Source organism: Ochotona curzoniae, unplaced genomic scaffold (assembly GCF_017591425.1).
Source record: "Ochotona curzoniae isolate NIBS_2020 unplaced genomic scaffold, NIBS_Ocur_1.0 contig_64, whole genome shotgun sequence".
In the NCBI taxonomy this organism is placed as follows: Eukaryota; Metazoa; Chordata; class Mammalia; order Lagomorpha; family Ochotonidae; genus Ochotona; species Ochotona curzoniae.
Window position 1 is genome coordinate 6,729,457 of NW_024466502.1, and position 25,719 is coordinate 6,755,175.

The window sequence follows — 25,719 nt, forward strand, 5'->3', positions numbered from 1 at the left end:
ACTGTTTACACCCCGTGCTCCATCTCAGTGGTCAGGTCTCTCAGAGTCAAGGCTGCGGCTCCTGGGTGTCATCCACCCCTCTTGTCACTGCAGCCCTAGGAGCAGGCAGCTAACACCATCCCAGTTCTTGCTGAGGAAACTTGTGCTGAGGGAATTAAGCTGGCTGCCAAACGCAAGTGGGGAGCCCAGGAGGACTGCTGGCTCCCAGCCTGACGCTTTCCACTGTCTTGTGGCAGTGTTAGCTGAACGGGGTGCCAACTTGTGGGGCTTCTCACTCAAGATGTCGCTAACCCCTGAATCCGTAAGTACCCCTAAGGGCATGTAACATGAGCCAGATTTAATTAAAATGGAATTCCAAGAGTTATGAGAGATACGCTGTGAGGTTGCCCACCCTTAGTGATGTGTCACTATACATGTTGGAGGTGACAAAGTAGAAATTCACTAAACCCTGGAGACCTGCTGAAGTCCCCTGACCACACAGGGCTGGTTCCCAGGCGGCAGGGCTGCTGCTGCTGCATTCGTCCAGACACACAGGCTGGGTGGCGTCTAACGGTCTCCCCAGCCCTTGCTCTGCACACGCTGCCCCGCAGGTCCTGGGCAGCTGCTTGGCTTGCCCAGGGAACGAAACTGAAAAGCAGCCGCTCTTTTCCACTCGGCAAATGCTAAGGCTCTGAGCGTCCCGTCCGGCCCACCGGGAGCAGCAGTCTCGCCTTGGGCTGAGGCACTCTGGGCTTGTCCAGCTCTGTCTCAGCAGGTTCTGGGCATGGACGTGTGTCAGAACTCTGCGCAGCAGCCTGTGCGTCCCCAGGAGGCATCGGCTGAGGAGAGAACGCTACAGGACGATGGCGCCGGGGGACCCCCTGGAGGTAAAGCAAGACACTTCCCCACCTGTTTTCCTCACTTGCTTTTCTGGTGATGACATGTTTAAGTCAACTTCAGTGACAAGAATTTCCATTTCCTTTTAACTCTGGATTTTGACGATAATGAAGCTGAATAGAGAAATGCTTTGAGCCAAGTAGAAATAGCATAAAAAGCAATTCCAGCTTCTTTCAATAAGTTCTCTCAAAGTCCACACACTTGCTTTGTGTGTGTGTGTGTGTGTTGCTGTGTTTTTTTTTTGTACAAAAAACTTTTCAAAAATACACAAAAGCTAGACTTGTTTGTACTTTTTGCCAAAATGTGTTCCTGGCAGCTTTGCTGTCCTTGCAAATCACAACGGATTTTCCTGGTAGGGACGAGGGGACAGTGTAGGTGGTGTTTCAAAAAACAGATTCAGAACTGAATAAATAGCAAGCAATGATGTCACAAAACCTGAGAGAATGAAAACATCTATAATCCTGTAGAGTATAAAAATGTGTTCTAACTCAACTCACCAGAGATCTTTTTAACTCAATTGTCTACCTACAGATGCAACGCTAACTTGTATCTAAAAACTGCTGTCCAATTATCAGGCTAGCTTAGATACAGTAGATGAGCATATTGTAGTGCAATACTCATTTATTTCTTTACTTTGCGTGCTATGTTCATGTCCACATTTCTTTGTAGTGCTGATTGGGCCAGTGTATCTGTTAGCGTGTTCACCTGTAAGTCAGTCCACTGAATTTTCCCATAACCTCAGGGAAAAGGACATCCCTAAATTGTGACCCGTGGGAGGAAGGGAAGCACTCAGTGTGGAGAGGCCAAGTCAGTGGGGATCGGTGCCCTGACGGTGAGCTAGCCCTCGCTCATGCTGGAGCCTCCCTTATAGGGAATGTGCAGGCTGGCTGTTTAACATGATCACTGCAGATTTTTACTCTTGTACAAGCATACAATTTCATAGACTGCTCAAGGCAAAGGCTTATCAAAAATGCTCAAAACTCATCACTATCTTACCTATTTATTCTTGATGCTCTTGAGATTTTCCACAGCCGCTGTGTCTGCATCCGGAAAAACGACACAGGATGCCTGTGTGTGGACGTGTGGCTGTGTCTTCCTTGTGGTATCAGGTTGCACATTTCAATTTGGCTAGGGTAGGAATGTTCACACCAGCGCCTTTGTCAAACTCCAAATCGGCATCCTTCGTCCTCCCTGCACGCGCTGGGAGATGTTTCTTGACACCGCTGTTTACACTTCTTCCGTACTGTCCAACCCCCGAATTCAGAGCCAGCCTTAGACCAGTGAAAAAGGCGCCCATTAGCAAGTACTAACTTAACTGCTAGGCCAAATGCCTGGCCCAATTCTTACACTTTGGCAAGATACATTGGAGATGGATTAATTTCTAGAAAAATGAAGTCTGGGCATTTCAATGTAATTCCCAGGTGTTTTCTTTGTATGTAATTAGCTTCCGGTGACATTATTTCAGTTGTTGAAAGCATTCCTAAACGCTTACTGCACTTGCTGCGCTGTGAACCTGGAACAGGGTGTGGGCCAGCAGCACAGCACTGGCCTGCTGCAAAAACTGGTGACACCTTAAGCAGCTTGTGGAGCCTGCCTGTTCTGTTCCTCCCAAGATCCACTCCCTGTCCCCTCCTCGACTCCCCTTGTCCTGCCATGGCCTCCTCCCCAACCTCCAACCCATCGGAATAACAGGCTGCTCTTTTCTACCCCAGGGTAAATATTTACCAGACATATCCCAGGCAACAAAGGTAGGTTTCATGCAAGTAAAATGGATATTCTTGAGTCCACAAACTCCTCACTGTGAATGCCATTTCCTGGTCCCAGCACCTTTCCCTGAGCTACTGGCGGCCACTGGGCAAGCATGGACGCAGCATCCTCCCTCTTGACATTTGCACACACTGCTCCTTCTATTCTTAACTACCCTGGAACACCTGCAACAATGATGTCAGCCACAATCAGGTGCCCTTTTCGGCCCATTTTATATGATATTTGAGAGTGTGATTGCAGGTCATGGGTTAAAGAAGTATTTAAAGCAATAGTAACCTAATAGTGAGGGCTCATCTGACAGCCTCCCTGAGGCCTGCAGCACTTGGCTCAGCCTTGTTGGCCTGTAGCTTTTGAGGGGCAGTTGCAGGAAGGACTTAAGGAGCACATTCCAGCCAGCATGTGGGAACGTTCCTGAACCTCAAGCCTAAAAATAGGCCCATGCCTACCCAGCTCCTCCTTACCAGACAGCTCATGTGTGCCAACTTGCTGGTAAGCCGGCTTCTTCCCCCAGTAAGGCATGGCTGGGGATGGACTTGTACCTGTCCTGTCTTCCCCTAGAGAAAAGAGAGAGCTGAGGCATCCTTAGTCATTCCATCACTCAGTAGCATCCAAACATGAGGGATATGTTGGAGGAAATCTTTCATGGATGCTTGAAACTCGGGCGCTGCAGGAGTCCATCTGTACTGCTTTCCCTATGCATCAAGTTTAAATCAAATTAGGCACAGTAAGAGGTTGATGACAATCACTAACAATCAACTGGAGTCATTACGACAATATATTATAGTCAAGGTTATCTAAAACATACAGTTCCAGAATTTTCCATTTACTATTCGGACCACAGTTGGCTGTGGTTGAAGCTGCACGGTGGGAAACACAGATAAGCACCTGTCATATAAGCATCACATCAGAATGTCAGGCTGCCAACCCCTGAGGTTTTGTGACAGCTTGCAGCCACTGGCACTGAGAGTGGCACCTTTCTGCCGGGAGAGTTGGATGTATCTGTTCCTGTGTCTGAGCATGCGCACACATGCTGACTGGATTAACAATCCTGAATCCCACTTCTGCTTCCCAGATCCTCAGGAATTAGAACCGTCCCTCTGCAGCCTCCAGAAATTCGTCCCTACAGACTATGCCAGCTACACTCAGGAGTCTTACCGCTTCGCAGGCAAGAAGATCATCATTCAAGAATCCATAGAGAGTTACGGAGCAGTGGTGTGGCCAGGGGTGAGAGGACTGGGGTATCCGGAGACAATACATTCCCTACATCTGTGCTGCCTGGAGCCATTGCCAAATACTCTAACATTCTGAGATTCTGGAGACTTCTTCCAGAGGCACTGGTTTTGCTTTATGCTGTGTTGTTTGACACATTATTTGAAAGTCTGAGTTCTAGTAAATGAGAGAGAGCTAGACACTTCTATTCACAGGGTCGCTTCCCAGACAGCCACATGGTTAGGCGGGGCCCAGGACGAAGCCAGCAGCAACGAACTTCTTCCAGGTCTCCCCTGTGCATGGCAGGACCAGATATTTAGGTTATCTTCTACTGCTTCTCCCAGGTGCATTAGCAGGGAGCTGGATGGGTAGTGGTACAGCTGGGACATGAACTGGCACACATGTGGAATACCTGATGTTCCACAATGCTGGCCCCGATCTGAAACTTTGAGTATATTGAGAAACAGGAGGCACATTCTGCAGGAGTTGTCTAGTTTCGCTTCTTCTCTTTGCAATTTAGCTGCTGTTTCAACTGCATGAATGTGGACACCTCATGAACCAATGCTAATTAAGTATGTTTTTCCTTTGTAGAACAGTGCAAAAAACGTAACTTTATTCATGAACCTTGTTCATGCTCAGTGTGGGCCACAGGTTGGCAGACTGGCATCCTCTGAGGGGGCTGTTTTAATTGTGCAGAAATGTTGAGCTTCATCCAGGACCACTGGAAGACCTGGTCTGTGACAGGTTATTCCAGGCATTTGCTGGTACATGGAGGCTTCAAAAGCCTGTCCTGAGAGTCTGAGTATTTCTTCATTGAATCTCTTCAGCAAAATAAAAGACCTGTGGCTGGGCATGATAGTTCAACTGGAAAAGCTCCTCCACCTCCAAGTGCCAGCATTCCATATGGATGCTGGTTCAAGTCCCAGCTACTTCACTTCCCATCCAACTCCCTGCTTATGCCCTGGGAAAGCAGTGGAAGATGACCCTAAAGCTTGGCACCTGGCACCCACATGGGAAATCTGGAAGAAGCTCCTGCTTTCAGATCGGATCAGCTCCAGCAGTTGTGACCATCTGGGGAATTAATCAGCATATGGAAGATCTTTCTTTTTCTCTCTGCAAATCTGATATTCCATTAATAAATAAACTAAAAAAAAAAAAAACTGCTCATTTGTCTAATATGGCAAAGTCCTAAACCAACTTGAGCTTTGTAAGAGTTGGGAGAGAGGTTTTTGTTGAACATTCAATGTGTTAAGAGCAGAGACCAGCTTGACTAAACCAGTGTTAAGGAATTGCTGGATTTCATACCTTTCCCTCTTTTGGAAGAGTCAAGCTGGTCTAATTTTCCTATTCTTTGGAGATTAAATTTGATATAGACAACTGCTTCTCTAGGGTCTTAGGTGCAATTTATTAATACCTTGCATATTCCAGGGGTGATATGACACTGAGATATTGAGCCCTCTGACAAATTTTTTTTTTACTGCTTATCATACAGTAGCAGCAATTCAATTAGAGTGGTGAATATCTTTTAGGCCACGGCTTTGTGTCAGTACTTGGAGGAACACGCAGAGGAACTCAATCTCCAAGACGCTAACATCCTAGAGATTGGCGCTGGACCGGGCCTTGTTTCCATCGTGGCCAGTATTTTAGGTTTGTTGCTTCTGATCTCGTTTCCTGAGACCTTTACTGAGTGTGCTACATGTCCAGCTAAGGCTTAAGAGCTTGCTCATGCAGCACACTATCACTCTCAATCTTCTCAAAATGTCACACAGCGGCACTTGGTCTGATTATCTAGTGACAAGATAATCTTAGGTTAAGAGACTCCTCCAGTGCACCCAGCTTCCCTGTGAAGGAGTGAAAGATCCTGTTAATAACGACTGGGGTGAGGGAGGACAGGGAGCTACTGATACTTGTTTCATGGACAAGGAGGTGCACCACCTTATGATGCCCCAGGTCTACCTCCACCCCTAAGCTAGAAGTATGTTAGATGCATAAAGCTTGCCTGCCTATGGGGTCAATCCTGGCTCTCCAGTATGTTTCCACCGACTACTGTAATTTCTTTTTCTCTTAGGAGCTCAAGTCACAGCAACGGATTTGCCTGATGTCCTAGGCAACCTGCAATATAACCTCTTAAAAAACACACTAAAACGTACAGCGCATCTGCCTGAAGTGAAAGAACTGGTGTGGGGGGAAGACTTGGAGCACAACTTCCCCAAGTGTGCATTTTACTATGACTACGTGCTGGCTTCCGACGTGGTCTACCACCACTACTTCCTGGATAAGCTGCTTGCCACCATGGTATACCTTGCCCAGCCGGGGACAGTGCTGCTGTGGGCAAACAAGTTCAGGTTCAGCACCGATTATGAATTCCTAGACAAATTCAAGCAAGTCTTTGAGACAACTCTCCTGGCTGAATATCCAGAGTCATCCGTCAAAATTTTTAAGGGGATTCTCAAATGGGACTAAATCAAAACAAAATGCCTTTCAAAAGGTGAAGGTCTCTTTTGAGTTGCTAGATTTATTTTTTTACCAGATGGAGAGAGAAGGCACTGTATTTGGGCTGTATTGGGGCTGGGCTAAGGGAAATACCAGGAGCCTATGGAACTGTATCATAAAATGATAATAATAACGTACAAAAAAAGAATCTTATACAAAATTACTACGAAAAAGGGAGGAGATACTGAGTAATAGCAAACAGTGACAAAGATTTAAACCTGATAAAAAGAGGAGCAAATCAAGACACAGATGTTTTAGGAACTTCTTGAATTTTATTTTACAAATACTTTCCCCGTGTCAATTATTACTAACAGTTTCATGTTAGATTTCTGAATTGTTTCTTTAACTTTCATTTCTGACTAAAATTCTTAGAAAACTAGGAAAGAATGTAGTTTTTGTTGATACAAGTTATAGAAACTTCAAAGCAATCATGACAATTAGAAAATATCAAAATTTTTTTTTAAAAAAAAACAACTTTTATTTGAAAGGCAGAGTTACAGAGGGTGAAAAAGGCAAAGAAAGAGAAGGACTGGGCCAGCCGAAGTTAGGTGCCAAAAGACTTACCCAGGTTTCCCTGGTATTTTGGCCATCATCCACTACTCTCTCAGGCACAATAGTAAGGAGCTAGATTGTAAGTGGAGCAGCCAGGACTCGAAAGTGAAATCACAGCAAGATTACACACCAAAAAATTGGCCCACGTTGGAAAGGAGACAATATCCTCTCTGCTTGAGCATATGTAAAATTATGAAAAATTCTCTTACTGCTAGCAAGGATGGAAAATGATACAGCCACTTTAAAAAACTCACTGTGGCCCGTGCATTTTTTAGTGTCAAAAGGAAATATCATATGACGCAATATGTTTCCAGATATTTAGCCAAGAAAAATCGAGATACACCCTCACAGAAGACTTCCGAATGACTGTTCATGGCAGCAATACTACTCATCATCAGATTCAAGTTGAAACTATCTAGGTATCCATTAACTAGTGTTTGCACAAACCAAAAGTGATACATCAGACAACGGAGTGCTAAGTTATTACTAAGTTATCAAAAGGAATGGACCGAGGTACCGATCAACATGGGTGAAACATGTGTTGCCTGATTATCATCGCATGAAATTTCAAGAGGTTCAAACTACAGCAGTGGTTAGAGGGCAATTTAGGTTTAGGTGAGGGAATGGAGACTGACATGGACTCATGGACTCACTCTATTGGGTGTGAAATGCTCTAAACTGTACTATGCTGGCTGCACAGCACTTGCGGGCCTGTACAGCTACAATGATCAAATTACAAGGTGTGTAAACTAATTCTAGCAACGGGACCCCACCCCTCAGATCTTAAGACAATCAAATGTTACCTTTCACTTTCCCAGGGTATGACCACATACTTTAAAAACAGAAGTCTATTCTTTTAGAAAAGCTAGATGGGAGTGACAATCTTTAACCTTTTTAGTACAGAAAAGCCTGAGTGTGAAAAGTAAACAAGATGTTAACTTCAAATATGTGCAGTTTATTATATGGCGATGACAGTTGCTATTGCTAAATACTGCTAAGTAAGTACAGCAGTACTGGGAATTCTCTTCTGCATATACATTTTGAAATCATAGAAAACCTTGTTTCATCTAAACTTCCACCTAACTTCTTGGTTCCTCTAGTGATGAGCAAATCACAAAACTTTTTCCTCTAAGTCCTACCCACATAGGTAACTGCAACATTATCACACCAAAATACAATTTTGTACTGTTTATCTTACTAAAATAGCCACTGCTGAATTTCTCCATGTCTTGCTGAAGTGAGAATGCAAAAAAGGTGTATAAGCCTGAAGACCGCAAGGTTCCTGTGCTGTCAGTTCCTCTCGACCTTGCTTGCTCACTGCAGCATTTGAACTGCATTGCCAACATGTGGTTTGTTTCCCCATCCTGTGGTTCTTCCTGTTAATTGTACACGTTAACAGCTTGGGTTTGGATCCACTAGGCCAACCTCACTGTTGATCAAGCAGCACTTGTGACACTGAATTGCTGGAAGCCCCTTTGAGACAGCTCGTGCAGTTAGTGAGGCACGTGCTCACACACTAATGAAAGGGAGGGGAATTGCAGAAGGCACTTCTAATTGCTTTGTGTCCTGTTCTTGCTGTGTAAGAGCAGTGGCACAGTCAGCTTCTGCACTGAACTGGTTCACATGGCTGGGAACGCAGTCAGTTCCACCTGCATAGTGGAAACCAAGACAACCAGCACTGAACTGGAAGTGTGGCTGTGTGACTCTGGAGGACAGGACACGAAAAATCCTTCACGTGCTTGTTGTGTGGAACACCCTCTCAGAAGCAGGGGCTCTCAATGAAACCAGCAGCACGGTCTGCAGAGCTGGTGCAGGGCAAAGCAGGCAGACAGGCTGCCCATGCCCAGGCTCTCCCAGGCTGGCAGGACGTCTGGGTGAAGGGAGACACCCGAGCCTCTGCACAGAGCAGGAGGCACATCTTTGTTTGTTTTCTACTTCCAGAAATTTGTGTCAGCCCTCCTGGCTTTCCAATCTGGCCCTCTAGGGGAGGTGCTCAAGACACAAGTCTGCACGCTGGCTCCCTGGGAAGTGTAGTGACCCAAACACTTGGCTATTTCAAGTTCAGTCCTTTTTGAGTTGAAACAAAAACACTGACTCTTCCACTGCCATGGGGATTTTAAATGGAAGTCAAGTGGTTTGGTTTCCCAAGGCCTGAACCAAGATCATCAGAGATCTTGGTTAAGGTTTCCAGGTAGCCAGGCTCTGTGTAGATCAATGGACTGCAGCGGGGAGAAGAGAAGGTGGGAGGTGCAGTTTCCTAGGAAGGAAGCAAGGAACACGAAGGGGTGGGAAGCCACCTGCTGGGAGCTTTGTCACAGGACTTGGCTAGGTTTCAGGGACAGACAGCAGCCCAGTTTTGCCCTAGCAGCCTAGTTTACTAACAGGAAAGAACAAAATCCATCAATTTGTTATTCATAATCAGCCAATGAGCAGAATGACCCTGAACATATCGGGATCTCTGTGTGTGTGTGTGTGTGTGTGTATAAAGTTCTTGTATATATGAGAAAGCACATGCACGTGGCTCTATATGGATGGACTTCAGTCTGGATGTTCCAAACTGTAGAAAATTTTACATGCTTTTTCTCATAGATGGGCCTTCTAATAAAGGCTCTAATGTTTTCACCATGCAGAACAAAAATAGTCATAGGTGACTACAGAGTACTGAAGTACTGATACTTCTTGTGCAGTGATAAATTTTAAGGCGACAAGATTAAAAACCTACCGCCCCTCACCCTCCATTTGCTATAAGTGACTATAGACTTTTTAATATTATCTACTAAGTCTGTTTATTTCATGGTGTTAGGATGAGAAAAGCAGGCATGGCAGCCAGAAAATTAAAAATAATAAGACAAAAATCACACCATAAGAACTGGAAATAAGTTCATGTAACTGCAGGACTATAAGAAACATTATAAAGCAAATTACCATATGTTTATTTTTTGGTCTATGAATTTAATATAGTAGTTTTGATATAGCAAAAAAACTTGATTATGAAAAATTAAGACCAACTTTACGAAGCTTCAATATTCACTTTTATTATTTATAAAAAAAATGAAAGTATCAGAGTGCATAAGGTGTACTATGACCTTGGTTCTGCACATTATTTCTTGTGTTTTACATTATTTTGACTTTAATAAACATACCATATGTATATTTTTACATTGCTCAATAAGATTGCTATCTGGCACTTACACATGTATTACCTGTTCAATCTGATGCCTTGCACTTCAAGAGGTTATAGAGCACAACTTGCCTGTAATTCTGAAGATGAAAATTTATGGAAGCAGTTAAACTCACGCAATTGCCACACACTTATGCTGATTTTATTTTTTCTTCTTAATTGAATGTAAACATTTGCAAAAGAAAAAAATCTGGAAGTGAGGTTGTTAATTTGTAGTCCAATAAATAATTTTAGCTACGCTTAATGTAGCTTTTTTAAGGCCTTCATACATTTGAAAAAAATTAGAGTTGAGCATGTTAAAACCCTGTTTGTTTATAAAATAAAAAATAGAATTTTACAGGTTTGCAGTTAAAAGTTAATGTTTAAAATCTCTCATGCATGTAATAAGCTGCAACCCAACTCAAAATGCGAGCCCCTGGCAGGCAGGACACACCGCCCTGCCAGCAATGTGAAGCATTAAGAAAACAGCATGATGGAAGAGGTCTAGATTTACATGTACTAAGCCACAAGTCAGTGAAGTCTCTGATAAATACACACCATTTTAATAATCAGCATTTGGTGGTGGATGAAAACATGCATTAGACTAAAAACGCCACAAATTTTTTCTTATATCCATTCACTATAAAACTTTCCTTTTTTAATTTAAAGTTTGCGCTTCTATATTAGAACACACAATAATCAGGAGGATACATGATGGGAAGCCAGTTTTCAGTAAAAGATGCACAATGGGTCCATCCAAGTAACTTCATCAACTACAATAAAATAAGAAAAATATTATGAAATGCCAGAATTATGAAGCTCACTATTCAAGGGAAGTTCTGAGTATTTACTACTACTGAAGCAGCAACATGCAGGACTCTCCTTTTACCAGTCACCAAAATTCCTACCAACAATCCATTTCACCACCAACTAACTTTCTGATCAATCAACTGATCCTTCTGATTATTATCTTGAACAACTTTATGCCGCTGACTTTTCTTATTTCTGCCCAACCTGGCTTACCTTTTTTCCTTCACAAATAAAATTCTGTTTTTCAGTCATACAAAATTAACACATTTTATCCTTGTTGAAAACACATTTGAGAACAATATAGATTATTTGGGTTCGAGCAAAAAATATTTATAATTTAACTAGTATGTTATTGGTTTTATAAACATTGTATAGTTCACATTACACGAATTAAAATTAAAAATGGTCAGGTGATACTGTTATATCACACTACCGTAGCCCTCCCTCATGCTAATCTTGTCACTATTCAATATGGATGTGACATATTCATTTTAACAGTTGAAGCATCACTTACTTGAATACAATTTTTCCAGTTTTCTTTTGTTGGCTTTTCTTCCACAAGTTTAGTAGCAAATTTAAGGCCTCTCCCATACATCTTGTTAACTAATGCATGCTTGTATGCAAATGTCAAAACCTGCAACAGAAAGTGAGATAAAGCTTAAGTATGAAATATTTACATTTTAAAGCATGTAACTTTAATAGTACAAAGAATTAAGGCTTTAAGAAAAGTTCAGTTTCAAAATAAATTAAAATAAATGCATTATATCAAGAAAATTTTAAAATCCATTTAAAAAGAATAATCAGTGTCTACAAGAAATCTAGATAATTTCCCAGAACAGCTAATTTATTTTTCAGAAGAGCGCTAGGACCCTGAGAAATCACCTGTCCTAGAATCCATTTCAAACTGTTTCCTGAATACAAAAGAAATCAGAGTAGAGAAAACCAGGATGGAAATAGAAATAATCATTATAAGCATAATGACCATAAGTGTTAAAATATGAAATTATATTGAACATAATTTTAATGACTGTAATTTCATGCTTAAATTTTTATACTCAAATTTAATGCTTAAATTTTCAGTAATCTATAATACACATGCTCCTTTTGTATAAGCTGTTGCACCATTAATTCTTGCATATTTGAAGCAGATTTTTAATAATTTGTTTATAACAGTTGATAGACAAATAATGGTTAATATTTTCCAACCAGGCTGGGCCTGGGGGCTACCAGCAGCAGGAGCTAGGCTACAGCAAGCAGAATATACCTTATTATCAAAGAGATCAGTCCATTTTGTAGTTTCCCAAAATGTTTCGGACAGAGAATCCAACGTACTGTCCCCTTCCTCCTCTCGTCCTTCTCCGTCACTTGAAACGGCCCCATCGTGGGCCTGGGTGTGAAGAAGGTGGTCGGCCAGCGCACAGCCCTTTCTACAAAGGGCATCTACGAGGGTGGATTTTTGTTTGTCCATATCACTGCAGAGAAAATCGAAAAAACATTTCAAGTAGCAATAAAGTTTCCTTGAAAGTACTGATTTGTTTGAGATTAAATCCATGCATTCTCTGGCCTAGGATTTACAATGCAGAAACACTACATATATACAGCCATGTACATACATCTGTACTGTATGTAAGACTGACACCAAACGAATCACTACATCACGCAGATTTCATGAGTCTGGGTAGCTGTATACCCGGTGGGAATAGAATGCCATAACCAGTACAGCTGAAAGATCAACTGGCTCCAACTCTTAATTAAGCCAGTATTTTGTGTCTTCAGTGACTTGATAAGTAGCAATTTTTCTTATATTTATCAATGCGTTTGTTCTAGTCATGAGCTTTCATTTCAGAACAGTATTACTCTGAATATGCTAACAACTACATTGACATTTTAACATATTGGTTTGTTTTGTACTCGAAAACAATTGTCCTCATTTTGCAAAAGAGGAAACTGCAGCAGAGATGAAATGATGTAGCAAACATCTTCCAAGTAGGATGTGGAGGATCTGGGCTCTTAATCACTACAGAAACCCACCCAGCTTGCTCTGCCAGACCCTTTGTTTCCTTCAGGTGCCTAGGACAGTGTCTATCTGTAAATCATAGTGAACAGGAAATCAGCTAGGACTGTAAAACTCACAGGGATTAGTAGGAGACACAACTTCAAGCCCAGCAACTTGGGGCGAGCAGGATCATCATCTCGTGCGTGAACGAGTCCTGGCAATTTAAGAGGCTACAGGACGGGGTCACTAACTATCACGGAAAATGCTGCCACTGCAGCACTTGCCAACACAACATCCGCAGAGAACCCAAGCTGACTTGGTTCCATACCTTGAAAGTCATCGGGAGATAATGTGGACATAGACAGAGACACTCCGATGTCTGGAGAGGGCAGGTACCAACCTTAACTCACTTACAATACAGATGCAATTATGCTTACATGGTACCCTCTACACTTCAAACTTTGAAGAAACAACTTTTACCTTTACTTGGAAAGGTGCCTGGGGACAGCTTGTTACGCTAACTCAAGAACAAAAGGAATAATGAGTAGGCTTTTGGGGTCTAAAAGTTAGGGAACATTTACAAAGCTTTTTTGCTGATGAACCACTCTCCCACCTACACCTTTTAGACATCAAGTCCTATCCTACACACTTAGCAGTGTTTCATTTATACCCTAGGAGTAAGGCATAACAATTAACCCAATTAACCCATTCCAATTTCCAATTGGAAAAGCGAAAGGGGGCCTTGAAATAGCTCTACTGACAAGGCAGGTTTCATCACCCATGCCAAAACAGATGGCTCCAGGTGCTGACAGAGAGAGGCAGGAAGGATGCAGAAGTGAAAAGGAAGTGAGGGTGGGGTTGTTCTACACTTGGCAGCTGCTAAGACGTCTATTTTAGCATCTTGTCTTCCAATAATCTAAATTCCACCTATCTGGAATACTGCTTTCCTGTTCTCTTATAAAATTTAGTCATGCTTCAAGTACATATCTTATTAACACAAGGTGGTTTCTCCACTTCAAAGGAAGTCAGATTTCCTTCCTGGAGAGGTTTTAAAATTTAAAACATTTACTTTGCATCATTACCCTTAACTTCATAGTTTGCATTAGATTGTATGTTTTTCTAACAAGAGTGCCTTCAAAAAATAGTGTCTTCATTTTACAAGTTCATTTAAGTGACAGCTCACATGAAATACTGCTTAGTTAACACGATTTAAATCACACCCAGCTAGGTCATCGTCACTGCCTACCTTTCCAAATGGAAGAAACCTAAGTTGAATTAATACTTTAATGCCTAAATAAGCAAAATGTAGTATCAACTGAACTAAAAGTTAATATCACTTATAAAATTATAAAATGTTATTTTTGACTCAAGAGAAATTGGTAAGTCCCACTGCTACTTGGCGGTTGATGAAATCTATGGGAAATATACTCCCCTAAAGCATGCAGCTTTGAGAGCAATCTACTGCGGACCTGAATATGACCCTCAGTTCAAATACGGCTGGTCTACGTCCAGCTAAAGCAAAGGCCTGGGGAAACAAGGTAGAGCAAACAGATGCAACGTTGCCAATAACTTAAAACTTGATCCACTCTGAGCACTTTCACAATCTTTTTATCATGCTTTTTTTTCAAAGCCGCATTAAGCTCAAACTGCATTTCTGCATTTTAACAAGAATATTATTTATCTGAAAGGCAGAGCCAATGAAACAATATATAACGGTTCATCCCTCCAAAGCACACAGAAGCCAGGCTAGGCAAGGACTGAACCCTGTGGACCATCACCTCCGATCATCCCCTTAGCACATGCATCGGCAGTAGGTTGCCATGAGACGAGCTGGGACAGGAAGCAAGGCACTTGATGTGGGACATGGGTGTCCCCAGTCTTGGGCTCTTTACCAAACACCTGCCTTAGGTTATCATTTTACAATGGAGACAGTATCTACCATTGACCCAATATGAAATAATGAAATAGAAATGACGAGGAAAAAAAAAAAAACACTAAATTTTTGGTTCGCCTTGACCAGCAATGGAGATCAGTCTCGGATGGTAATGTTAAGAAGACATAGGCAAAAATATCAGGAGATATAAATAGATCTTAGAATTTATTAAAGTTTCAGGATGAGCGACACGCATGTATTCTCACACATACTTTTGGGACGCCTCACGCCCAGCTAAGGCTGGTGCCACAGCGGGCTCAACAAGACTTAACATGGCCACTGTTTCTGGCACTGGGGATTCAAAGAAGAAAGTTCCGGCGCAATCAAAGCCAGATTCCTTCTGTAGGAAGATTAATACTGCCTGGCTTTAAGGCAGTAGAACTGGAGGGCACATCAATCTAGCAATAAATGAACATCCCATGCAGGAAACTGAAGATGTCAGATTATGCTGTCGGCAGAAGTCAGGATGAGGCAAAGCTCTATTAGTGCCTGAGGAGTAGCGAGGGGATTTGGTGTTTAGACAGGGGGATGGCCTGGGAGAGAAACACACCTCCACTGTGTGTGACAGAATCAACCACAACAGGTACTCTGGGGGCTACACTCAGACTTCTGAGATAAAAATCAATCGTGCTTGGGACGGGCACTTGACATGTGCCTGTATCTCCTATGAGAGTGTCTGGGCGTTGAGTCCCAGTTCCAGGTTCAATTCCAGATTCCGACGCACACACTGGGAGGCAGCAGACAGACCATGGATCAGCGCTCGCACCCCTGCCGCCACCATGCAGCCCCGGATTCAGTTCTGGGCTCCTCTGCTTTGGTCTGGCCCAGCTTCAACTGCTGCAGGTATTTAGAGTGAACTAGTGCAAGGAAGATCTGTGTCTCTGCCTCACTATTTTTACTGAAGTCCTACTGCTTTTTCTGTAGATGGTAATGGATGTGAACAGTGGCTTTCCCACTTTACAGCACTGGCACCTGGGCCAGTGTATCTTACCTCCTGGAGCGTCAGACACCACTTCTATAAAATTGGGTAAATATTTCCCAACATCATGTGATTTGGGAGACTAAGTTTAAATAAGACCACTTAAAGGCTCCAAATGATTTCTCCTGTGTAACTAGCATTTAATAAATGGTAGCTGTATTTTCAAATATTAACAAAATCAAAATAGCAAAATTTGAGTTTACCTTGGCCGGATCATTAAAATGACCAAAGAAAGCCATGATCTCAAATGAAATCATTTACAAACTCAGTTAGGCCTTGCTATGCACATTATACCGAGTTTTATAAAGCCTTTCTGTTCTACACAATCCTGGAACTGGTGTTGTGATATAGCAGGGCAAGCCATCGGCAATGCTAGAATCCCATAGGGGTGCTGGATCGAGGCCCAGATGCTCCATTTCCAATTCTGCTCCCTGGTAATGCACTTGGGAAAGCAGCAGACTGCCCAAACATTTGGGCCTTTAGCACCCATATGAAGACTCGGATGGAGTTCCAGGCTTCTAGCCTCACCTTGGCCCAGGCCCTGCCTTTACTACCATTTGGGAAACTAGCAGGGTACTGGATGGGAAGTGGAAAAGCCATGACACCAACTGGCATATGGGATACTAGCACTTAAAAAGCGAGGATCAGCCACTCAGCCATCATGCTGACCCTACACCCCTCTCCCTCTCCCTGTAACTCCGCCTTTCAAATAAGTAAATGAATTAAACAAAACAAAACTACTTTTCCAAAGCTAGCTCTGTAAAACAAGTTGTCAGGTTATAATTTTAAACTATTTGCTTTATCATTTATTTTATTAGGTATCACCAATTAAATTTTAGGCTTTCCATGTTATGAGTCAAAAATTTTACAGGGTGTTATGTTTTGCCTCCTCAATATATCTAGTCCACACAAACCCAGGTAGCCGGACTGTGTGGTTGATGCTGTTCAAATTCCTGGCAGTAAGAGGCCCTGCCTTGGGTCTGTCCCTAGAGGAATGGAGAAAGCGATTACAGAATTTCTAACAAGGGAGTATCTACTATTGATAATTCTGACTTTACGACATAAGCATAAAAGACTATCCTTAGTCACATGCATCCCTAGTTTTTATCAAGTAACTAAGAAATGAGATGCAAGAAAGATTATTTACTGGTCAGGTACTTTTTGATAATAGCTGCATCAGGCCTGGGGTCAGTCTTCATTGCGATATAAACCGCTAGAGCCGTCTGATCTATGTGTGAGATAACAGCATTTGCAGCTTCAACAATTTCATTAAGTCTTTTCATTCGTTCCTAGGAAGGGAAAAAAGAAATAAGGAAAAAATAGGTGTAATAATCACTGAACCAAAGCATGTTTGTTTCTGTTGTCTCTAAGATTTTTAATCACAGCTTGAGGGGGGGATACAAAAATCTACTTACAGCCCACGCTAACTCTTAATGTGGCTTTTCTAATTATCAGCATATCTACAAAATTTGATCTCACACACACAAAATCCTAGTTTGCATTCTTTGTTGGAGTTTAATGGTGAGATTAGGGAAAAATAATGTAGTTTGTAAAATTTTTAAATGTTTTTTTAAAAAGGCAACTCCTTTTCTGTTTAACATTTTAGGAATGTGATCACCTATTCTTGCTTTCCTGAACCCACACTTGAAAACATAAGTTAAATAAAGTTCCACGTGATGAAACAAATTCTTCCTATTCCATAAGCCCCAAGTGATGAGATTTAAGATAATAACTGTGATTACTCAGTATTTTCACTGCCGCTCACCTTTCTTAGCCTTTTAGGAAGTCTGGTTGACTCAAAATCCTCGGTGACTTTTAACCGACTACACACTGCCACTGCTGAGAGCAGCCCAGTTAGGGCGGTCTGGCACCACGGGTGATTCTTGCAGCAGTGCTAACACAAAGCTTTCCTGCTTTCAGTGAGAGCGTTCGGCTCTCCAAATGACCAGGACCTCTGCCTACTGCTCTCTACCCCATGGTTGAAGTTACTACCATAATCCTAAGGTCATCTTATTCAGAGCATCAGTAGAATCCTCAAAGCAAACTCACAACAGTGGCCAATTATCTGAATAAACATAGTTAGTAACAAATTCACTTGGAGGAAACAAGTTTTCCAGTTGTGAAGAACAGAAAAGTGTAAGACTGCACCTTTGCTCAAACAAAACAAAACCGTATGCAATACTATAAACCTAATAAAATATTAAAAATTAACATGCCCAACCTTTTCAGCATCCAACTGATGAAGTCGTGCAACATACAGAGGAAGGTAAGAAGGGTATGTTTCCTTCAATTCATTATAAATGTCACTAGAATCCAACCTATTTAAGAAAGAAAGAGAGGAACATTCATTCTTTTTATACATATAAAAATTTTATGCCTTTCTTTTTATCTAACACTATTTCAAACTGCCTGCAGAAAAGATAAAAGGACAATTCTAGTTATCCTCAGTATCTGAAGGAGACCAATGTTCAGGGTCCCTGCTCAGCGGCAGCACGTGCTAGTACCTCACGTAAAATGGGGCATTATTTGCTTATAATCTGTATAGTCCATCCACACAGTTTAGAATACTCTTCCCGATATTTACAACCCTTGATACAATGTAAATGCCATGGAAATAGGTGTCACACCATATTGTTTGTAAAAATAATAAGACAAAAATGCACACGGTACAGACACAACTAGCATAGGCCCAAATACACAGTCCATGAGCCACTGGCAGGGCACCTGTGGAAGAGTGCCAGCCGCAGTTACTGAGCAGGATCAATATTTGCAGGTGGTATTTACTAAATGGTACCTAGAAATCCAAGAACATAAAGTCGAATATACCTTCCATTGTGAAATATATCACAAGGCTATTTTTTAAAATATAAATTATAGATCTTGTAAAACATGCAAGATTCCATGAACTACTACAGAGCCATAGCAACTGTGGTTGAACTAAGAAAAATGAAGAAAAAAAAGGTAAGGATATTAAAAACAGAAAAGAATTTATATAGAAATATCTTGAGAATTTATAAAACCTCAGTGTTTATTTTTACATGTAAAGTAAAAGTGTCAGTTTTGTTCTCATAATTACTGGGGGAAGAATAGAAAAAAAATCAGTTTAATTTATTCATGATACTAAGAATTAGCACACACTTTGGCTACATGACATATTTGCTGTTTGTATTATTAAAGTTTTACTATCAGTTTTATAATAGTACCATAACCCTTGATAATACTTCAAGTTAATTTAATCTGTGACGTCATTTTAAATGCACAATTCAGTAACCTTAAGTTTATTAACAGATACACGCAAACATCACAACAGTCAATTTTAAAACAAACTCTTCAGCACTAAGCTATCCTTTTCCTCCAATCTCCCAAAGCCCTAAGCAAGCTACTTGCTGCAAATGGAATCATATACTGTGCAGTCTTTCAAGACTGGCTATTTTTACTTAGTGTACAGTTTTCAAAGCTGTCTTGTGAGTGATGAGTAGTTTTTGTTTTGTTGCTTTCAATTTATAGTCTTCTTTTCCTATTTTGCGATGATGTCTCTGTTGATTTCTTTGCATTTGTTTTAGCTGGAGCTCACTGAGCAGCCTTTTTATGTAGATCAATGTTTTGTCTCCCACTTTCTCCTTCCCTGGTATTCCCATCTTTGTTTCAAGATGGTTATTTACTTCATTTCTTCCTCACTGCTTTTGACAGAAATCAGGCTTGAATTATTTCTACTCTGTCATATATGCAGTGTTTCCTAACCTCGGATCCCCTAGTGAGCTCTTGGCTGCAGGTGGCGCTCTTGAGTGAAGCGCCCACTGCAGGAGCTGTGTCCGCCTGATGGGTTGGGGAAGTACAGCCAGGTGGGTAGGCTCAGTCTCCTCTGAGCACCAGGCACCAGCATCTTCCACACCACTTTCAAGGATGGGGCTGAGCAGAATGAGAAATGATGCCCTGTGCCTCCCAGGAAGAATTCTTCCTTGCAATTGGGAGCTGAGGGAGAGGCAGCATGTGTCTATGGTGGCACCAGTTTGAGTGTCAATTTTTGCCTCACTGGAATGAGGCTGCAAGTGTGGGTGGGGAAGACGGGCAGGGAGCAGCCCTGGCACAAACACCTCACCTTCTCTTTTGCTGAATTTTCCTGTTTTCCTACTTAACATCGACTCATTGGCAGTATGCTTAGGACAAGAGGCCTCAAAAAATGACTTTTGCTAGTTTCACTGGGGAGCAGGAACAAACTAAGAATGTACATCTTACTGTAATCAGCCAGAGAAAGCTCTAAACTCCTTGACTGCAGATGGAGGTACACTCTAGCTTTAAGCGGAAGGCATACATGAATGTGGACTGCAGTCCCCATCCTGGCTTAACCGTGGGAGTCACTTTCATAGGACACAGCTCTGCTCCCTTGAGGACTGTGTTAACGGAGCTGTTCTGCCAGAGCACTCCCCTAGACAATCAGCAATGCTGCAACACCAAAGGACAAACTTCACTGACTTGATCAGAGAACAGACAAATGGAGAATGTAAGTTCAGAGAGAGTGTGTGTGAACTGTAACAAGTCCAGAAAAGTGTTAGTTTTGTTTTCATAGTAAGAAGTTAAAAGCCACAATAACAGAAATATGGACAAAGAACATTTTCATTTGACAACCTGTGCAAAAAATGAAGGCTAACATCCAAACAGCTGAACCTTGACAATTACTAACTAAATATAAAGACAGCAATAGTGGCCTTTTTGAATCTTGTAGTAGCACCCATATACTGGTAAAGGAAGCACAATATTATATTTGCTCTAGACAGCATTTGGCAAAACCAAGATGTTTGTCAAAAATTAATGTGACTCAACAGTTGTATTTTTAAGATGTTGACAGAAACTAAAGAAGTCTTCATGATAAAAATGTTCATCAAAGCATTGCAGAGAAAAGCTATAAACATGCATATGCTAGACAAAATGCTTAAATGGATGATGTATCTAGCAGACCATAAATGATACAGTCATTAAAATGCTATTTTTAATGGGCTATCAAATGACAGGAAATGTTCATAATCAAAAAGTAATTGGAAAACTAGAACACAACATTATTCATTTTACTGCGTGTACAAACAGAAAACTAAAACACACAATCATTATCTTTGGAGGGTGGAGAAATTATTTTGCTTTCTTATTCATACCTTCCAATTTAAAAAATCAGAAGACACACATTTTAAATTCCTATCATAAAAAGAATTATAGGAACAAATACAATAAAACTTATAAATAGTTAGAATCCTATCATGTGCTGTTACTATGTTTATATATAACCTATTCATTTATTGTTATGGCTGGGAAAGTAAAACCAAATATTTACAGAATTAAAATCCACCAAAAACCTACTTTGTCATCCACTGAATTTTAAGATCTCGTAATGCTTCTGTAAATTCTTCTTTTAAATCTTTCTCTTTTTCTGATTCTTTCTCTTTATCTTTGCTGCCATTCTTAGTCTTTGTTGGTGGAGGTATTAAATAATAATGAACAGGGATTACATCCTACAAATGTGGAGAGAAATTCTTATATTAATATAATTAATTTTGCATACTTTAAAATCATCTTCAATAGCTGGATATCATGTCCCACAAGGGAATAGATCTGGACTGTACTACACTGTACTCCAGATTCTAAGGGCCACAATGTATCAAAAACTACAACCTGAGATTCCAGTAATTTTCTCCTCAATTTTAAAATATTGATGCTTCTAATTTTTCTTTTTAAAGAAGAGATCAGAGTTTTCACTTTTCTTAGCTTTATTGACAAAATGCTATCAAAAGTACATTTCAATTGGAACGGGGGAGCAAAACAAGTTAAAGAAAATCTTGTCCAAGTTAACTGAAGGAGACATTTGCATCTTTATTCAATCAATAGGACTGAGGCCTACCATGTGCCAGCAATGCTGAAGCAGGTGACTGACAGTGCAGAAAAGGCCCTCTTGCCCTGAGGGACAAACATCCTAACGTGGAAATTTGGATAATAAACATACAAGTAAGTAGCTACTCTCTAATACTGACAGATGATATACAGAGATTAAAACAAGTAAAAGAACAGTGTGGCTGATAGGCAAGGTGAAGGAACCAAGGGAAACACAGAGGTTCTGGATGGTCACTCCCAAGAGGTAACACCTCATCTAAATGAACTTCAAATATAACCTGTTCTAAGCGCATGAAGATGCCTAAGTCCAGAGTCTTACACAAGCAGTGACATACCAAAAAATTATTTTTTAATGATTGTGTGGATCCTGCATGAATTTAACATTTTGATTCCTCTTAGTAACTTGATACTATTTGTGGAATGGATCATAGAAGGCAAAAATGAACTCAGGAAAACAAGTTGGGAAGCAAACTTAAGATTCCTAGTAATGAGGGCCTGGCGCGATGGCACAGTGGTTAAGGTCCTCGCCTGGCATGCCCGGGGTTCCTATATGGGTGCCGGTTCTAATCCCGGCGGCCCCGCTTCCCATCCAGCTCCCTGCCTGTGGCCCAGGAAAGCAGTCGAGGACAGCCCAAAGCTTTGGGACCCTGCACCCGCGTGGGAGACCCGGAAGAGGCTCCTGGCTTCGGACCAGCATAGCATCCGCCATTGCGCTCACTTGAGGAGTGAATCATCGGATGGAAGATCTTCCTCTCTGTCTCTCCTCTCTGCATATCTGCCTTTCCAATAAAAAATAAAAAATAAATCTTAAAAAAAAAAAAGAATCCTAGTAATGCCTTGAACTGAAAATCAGACGCAAAATGGAAGAATACAGATTAGAGATCAACAGTGTTTTCTTTGGTACCGAAAACTCTAAATTATATATGGGGTTGAATAAAACTGGCAGGGATGGGTCATGGGAGAGGTGGGTCCATGGTGTTCTAGAAATCCAGGGTCACAGAGAAAATATCATCAAGAAGGAAGTGATCAGCAGAGGCCCTAGGCAGAGACAGCGTGCACAAGAGGGAGGAGGTGACCACAAAGCCTCGCAGCAGAGCCAGCTGCGACACTGATGAGCACAGTGTCATGTGTGAGGACAGGCAGAAACCAATACACACACCTGCAGAGAGAACACCAAGCAAACACGCCCAGCTCCCAGGACTTCTGCTTTGAAGACAGCAGAGAAATGGACCCTAACTATATTTGTTTCATTAGCATGTATTTAGCTATGAAAAATAATTTATAAGTTGTGAAATGAAATCACTTTATACTTGCCAGGTCTGTTTTTGGAATAACTAGGTGTCTTCAATAAACCATTATTAAGTCATTTTTTGAAAATCTATCTTCATGTTTGTATTAAAAGTAAAATGTATTAAAATGTTATATTCATTTTAACAAATGTTCTAAAACTGAAGCAAATCATATTACCCAAAAGTCTTCATTGCATTAATTACAGTGATTTTAGGAACAGCCTTACAGAAATTGAATCAAAAACTGCTCTCCAAGTCCCCATTCCCTAGCAAGTAGGATCTTTCCGTGTACATACTATAGACATGTGACCATCTGAGCAATGCTCATATTTACTCTGAGAATTAGAAAGGAAGATCTACACTGGAATTCTAGTAGTATTAACAACAAAAAGAGTAGCTACTGCTTTACATGACTCAGTAAAAGCCTAGGAAACGACTTGGCTGGGAGACCACTCAGGGCAACCTTGGCCAGTCAGTGCCCCCTCCTTCGGAAGCTTGCAACCCTGGAAGCAAAGGCCTTCTGTGAACTGCAGGTGTGGGAGAACAAGAAGCCTCTTTCTTCGGCTACTCTTTGAGAACTCTACACCTGCCCTTCCTTCCTTTTTCAGGTTTACTCTTTTAGATGGGCATTTCCTAGGAAAAGCCAACATAAGGCACCTGCAAAATCTGGGCTGGTGACTTTGCTAGTACTAATGTAAACAGACTGAGAACTCAGGTATAAAAAGGACTCAATATTTGGACTCAAGTTTGTCATCCAGTATTCTAGAACATAAACCCTGGCTTGGCAAGATGTTCATCCTCAGCTTCCTACGTCTCCTTCCCCACAGAGAGGGAGGACACGAGCTGGCAGGAAGCCAGTGCAGTGGGACAGTTCCTCCGTTGCAATTAGTGTTATAGTACAGAAAATGGTCTAAAATGAGTAATCCAGTAAAGGTAATTTATGATTAGTAACTCATTCTAACAAAGGCATTTACAAAATCTCTTACCATAGAAATCTCAAATTACTGTTCAAAGCACAGACACAAAATTTATCCTGAATTACCTTAGGGAAAATGCCCAGGCTTTACAACTAGCATTTTACATATTAAATATATCATATTAATGATTGTTAGTAGCATCCTATAAAGTACTCAAGATAAAAACTTTTATTAAGTTACGAGCACGACTGGTTTAATTTCTTTTTTTTTTAAAGATTTATTTTTATTATTTTTTCATTGGAAAGGCGGATATACAGAGAGGAGAGACAGAGAGGAAGATCTTCCGTCCGATGATTCACTCCCCAAGTGAGCGCAACGGGCCGATACTATGCCGATCCGAAGCCAGGAGCCTCTTCCGGGTCTCCCACACGGGTGCAGGTTCCCAAAGCTTTGGGCTGTCCTCGACTGCTTTCCCAGGCCACAAGCAGGGAGCTGGAAGGGAAGCGGGGCTGCCGGGATTAGAACCGGCGCCCATATGGGATCCCGGGGGTGCAAGGCGAGGACCTTTAACCACTTGCGCCACCGCGCCGGGCCCGACTGGTTTAATTTCTAATAAAAGGGGTCATTTTTTATTTGCCTTATCACAGCCATTTCTCTTTTGGTCAAGTATTTTTACAAGTCACTTTTCAAAGGCATAATACCGGAATAATTTAACAGAATTAATCTACCTTAAATCTTAAGAAATCTTCATTACGGTTTAAATAATCAGTCAAAAAAAAAAATCTTCAGGGCAAAAGTGCTATGATGTGTTTTCTATTGAGAAGTATTTAAAAAACTGAACAATGTTTTTAAGAAAATGAAACATCTGTCAAAACAGAAACTACTCTTCAGGGACATAACACGCCACTCCCTAAAGGGCAACAAAAAGAGGAAGTTTTCTTGGTTCTATTATGAAATAAGATATATAAACTAAAAAAAAAAAAAAATTAAGCTTTATACAAACTGATACAACTGCCTAAATGATTAATAGCTTGATCTAGTGCTGATTACAATATAATAAAAGTAACTGTTGCTTTATACTTCAATGAACTTTAAAATGGTGGTGGACTTTTCCATATTATAAGTCAACATAGGGCCTGGCACCATGGCCTGGTGACTAAAGTCCTTGCCTTGAATGCTCCAGGATCCCATATGGGTGCAGATTCTAATCCCAGCAGCTCCACTTCCCATCCAGCTCCCTGCTTATGGCCTGGGAAAGCAGTTGAGTACGGCCCAAAATCTTGGGATCCTGCAACCACGTTGGAGACCCGGAAGAGCTCCTGGCTCCTGGCTAAGGATAAGCATAGCACTGGTCTTTGCGGTCACTTGGGGAGTGAATCATCGGATGAAAGATCTTCCTCTCTGTCTCTCCTCCTCTCTATGTATATCTTTGCAATAAAAATAAATCTTTAAAAAAAAGTCTACATAATCCAGAGAAAAATCCATGGGAAATGACATATTAATTGTTAACTGGTATTGTCAACAACTAAAAAAATTATGTGATTGAAATCTTTTAAAAAATAAGATACCATATATTCGCACTGATACAGTGTTACAGTGTAAACAAGTAAAGATAACTCTAAGTTCTTTACACAAGGTTTAATAATTTTCAACAATAATCTCTTAGTACATTCAATAATTTATCTTTTTTTTTCTTTCCTACCTTCTATAGGTTAATTCAAAATAATCTATACAAATTCCCAAAGGTCAATCAAAATGTATAATAAGGGAAGAAACCAGATATGGTATTCATGACAAACGCCTTTTACTTTTAATGGGATTCCACAAAACCTTTTCCTTGTTCCCCAAAACAGTGGCTTTC

General features: G+C 41.1%; 2 protein-coding genes across 4 annotated transcripts in view; one reads left to right on the top strand and one right to left on the bottom strand.

Moving 5' to 3' along the window:
• Positions 1-763: 763 nt before the first annotated feature.
• On the top strand, positions 764-6,358 carry METTL21C (methyltransferase like 21C). The gene is made up of 4 exons (XM_040991539.1): positions 764-866; positions 3,716-3,867; positions 5,382-5,499; positions 5,921-6,358. Exons 1-4 carry the CDS (start codon positions 764-766, stop codon positions 6,313-6,315), a joined length of 768 nt encoding a protein of 255 aa, XP_040847473.1. The 3' UTR covers positions 6,316-6,358.
• Positions 6,359-9,911: 3,553 nt separating this feature from the next.
• TPP2 (tripeptidyl peptidase 2) overlaps positions 9,912-25,719 on the bottom strand; it is a 62,837-nt gene continuing 47,029 nt past the window's right edge. For 2 of the 3 annotated variants that reach the window (XM_040991162.1, XM_040991161.1), the window contains 6 exons: positions 21,125-21,276; positions 17,997-18,093; positions 16,934-17,064; positions 12,132-12,339; positions 11,382-11,501; positions 9,912-10,830 (listed from right to left, as the gene is read on the bottom strand). In XM_040991162.1, coding sequence (XP_040847096.1) covers positions 10,741-10,830; positions 11,382-11,501; positions 12,132-12,339; positions 16,934-17,064; positions 17,997-18,093; positions 21,125-21,276 — 798 coding nt within the window. In that variant the 3' untranslated portion in view covers positions 9,912-10,740. Of the gene's footprint in view, positions 10,831-11,381; positions 11,502-12,131; positions 12,340-16,922; positions 17,065-17,996; positions 18,094-21,124; positions 21,277-25,719 lie in introns of those variants that run through there. The other variant, XM_040991163.1, reaches the window with a different exon arrangement.

Bases quoted from the DNA above. Each gene is read 5' to 3' on its own strand.
- METTL21C (XM_040991539.1), top strand. From the start codon at position 764: ATGGACGTGTGTCAGAACTCTGCGCAGCAGCCTGTGCGTCCCCAGGAG. The intron at 3,868-5,381 runs GTGAGAGGACTG...AATATCTTTTAG, and splicing joins GAGCAGTGGTGTGGCCAGGG to GCCACGGCTTTGTGTCAGTA. The intron at 5,500-5,920 runs GTTTGTTGCTTC...TTTTTCTCTTAG, and splicing joins CATCGTGGCCAGTATTTTAG to GAGCTCAAGTCACAGCAACG.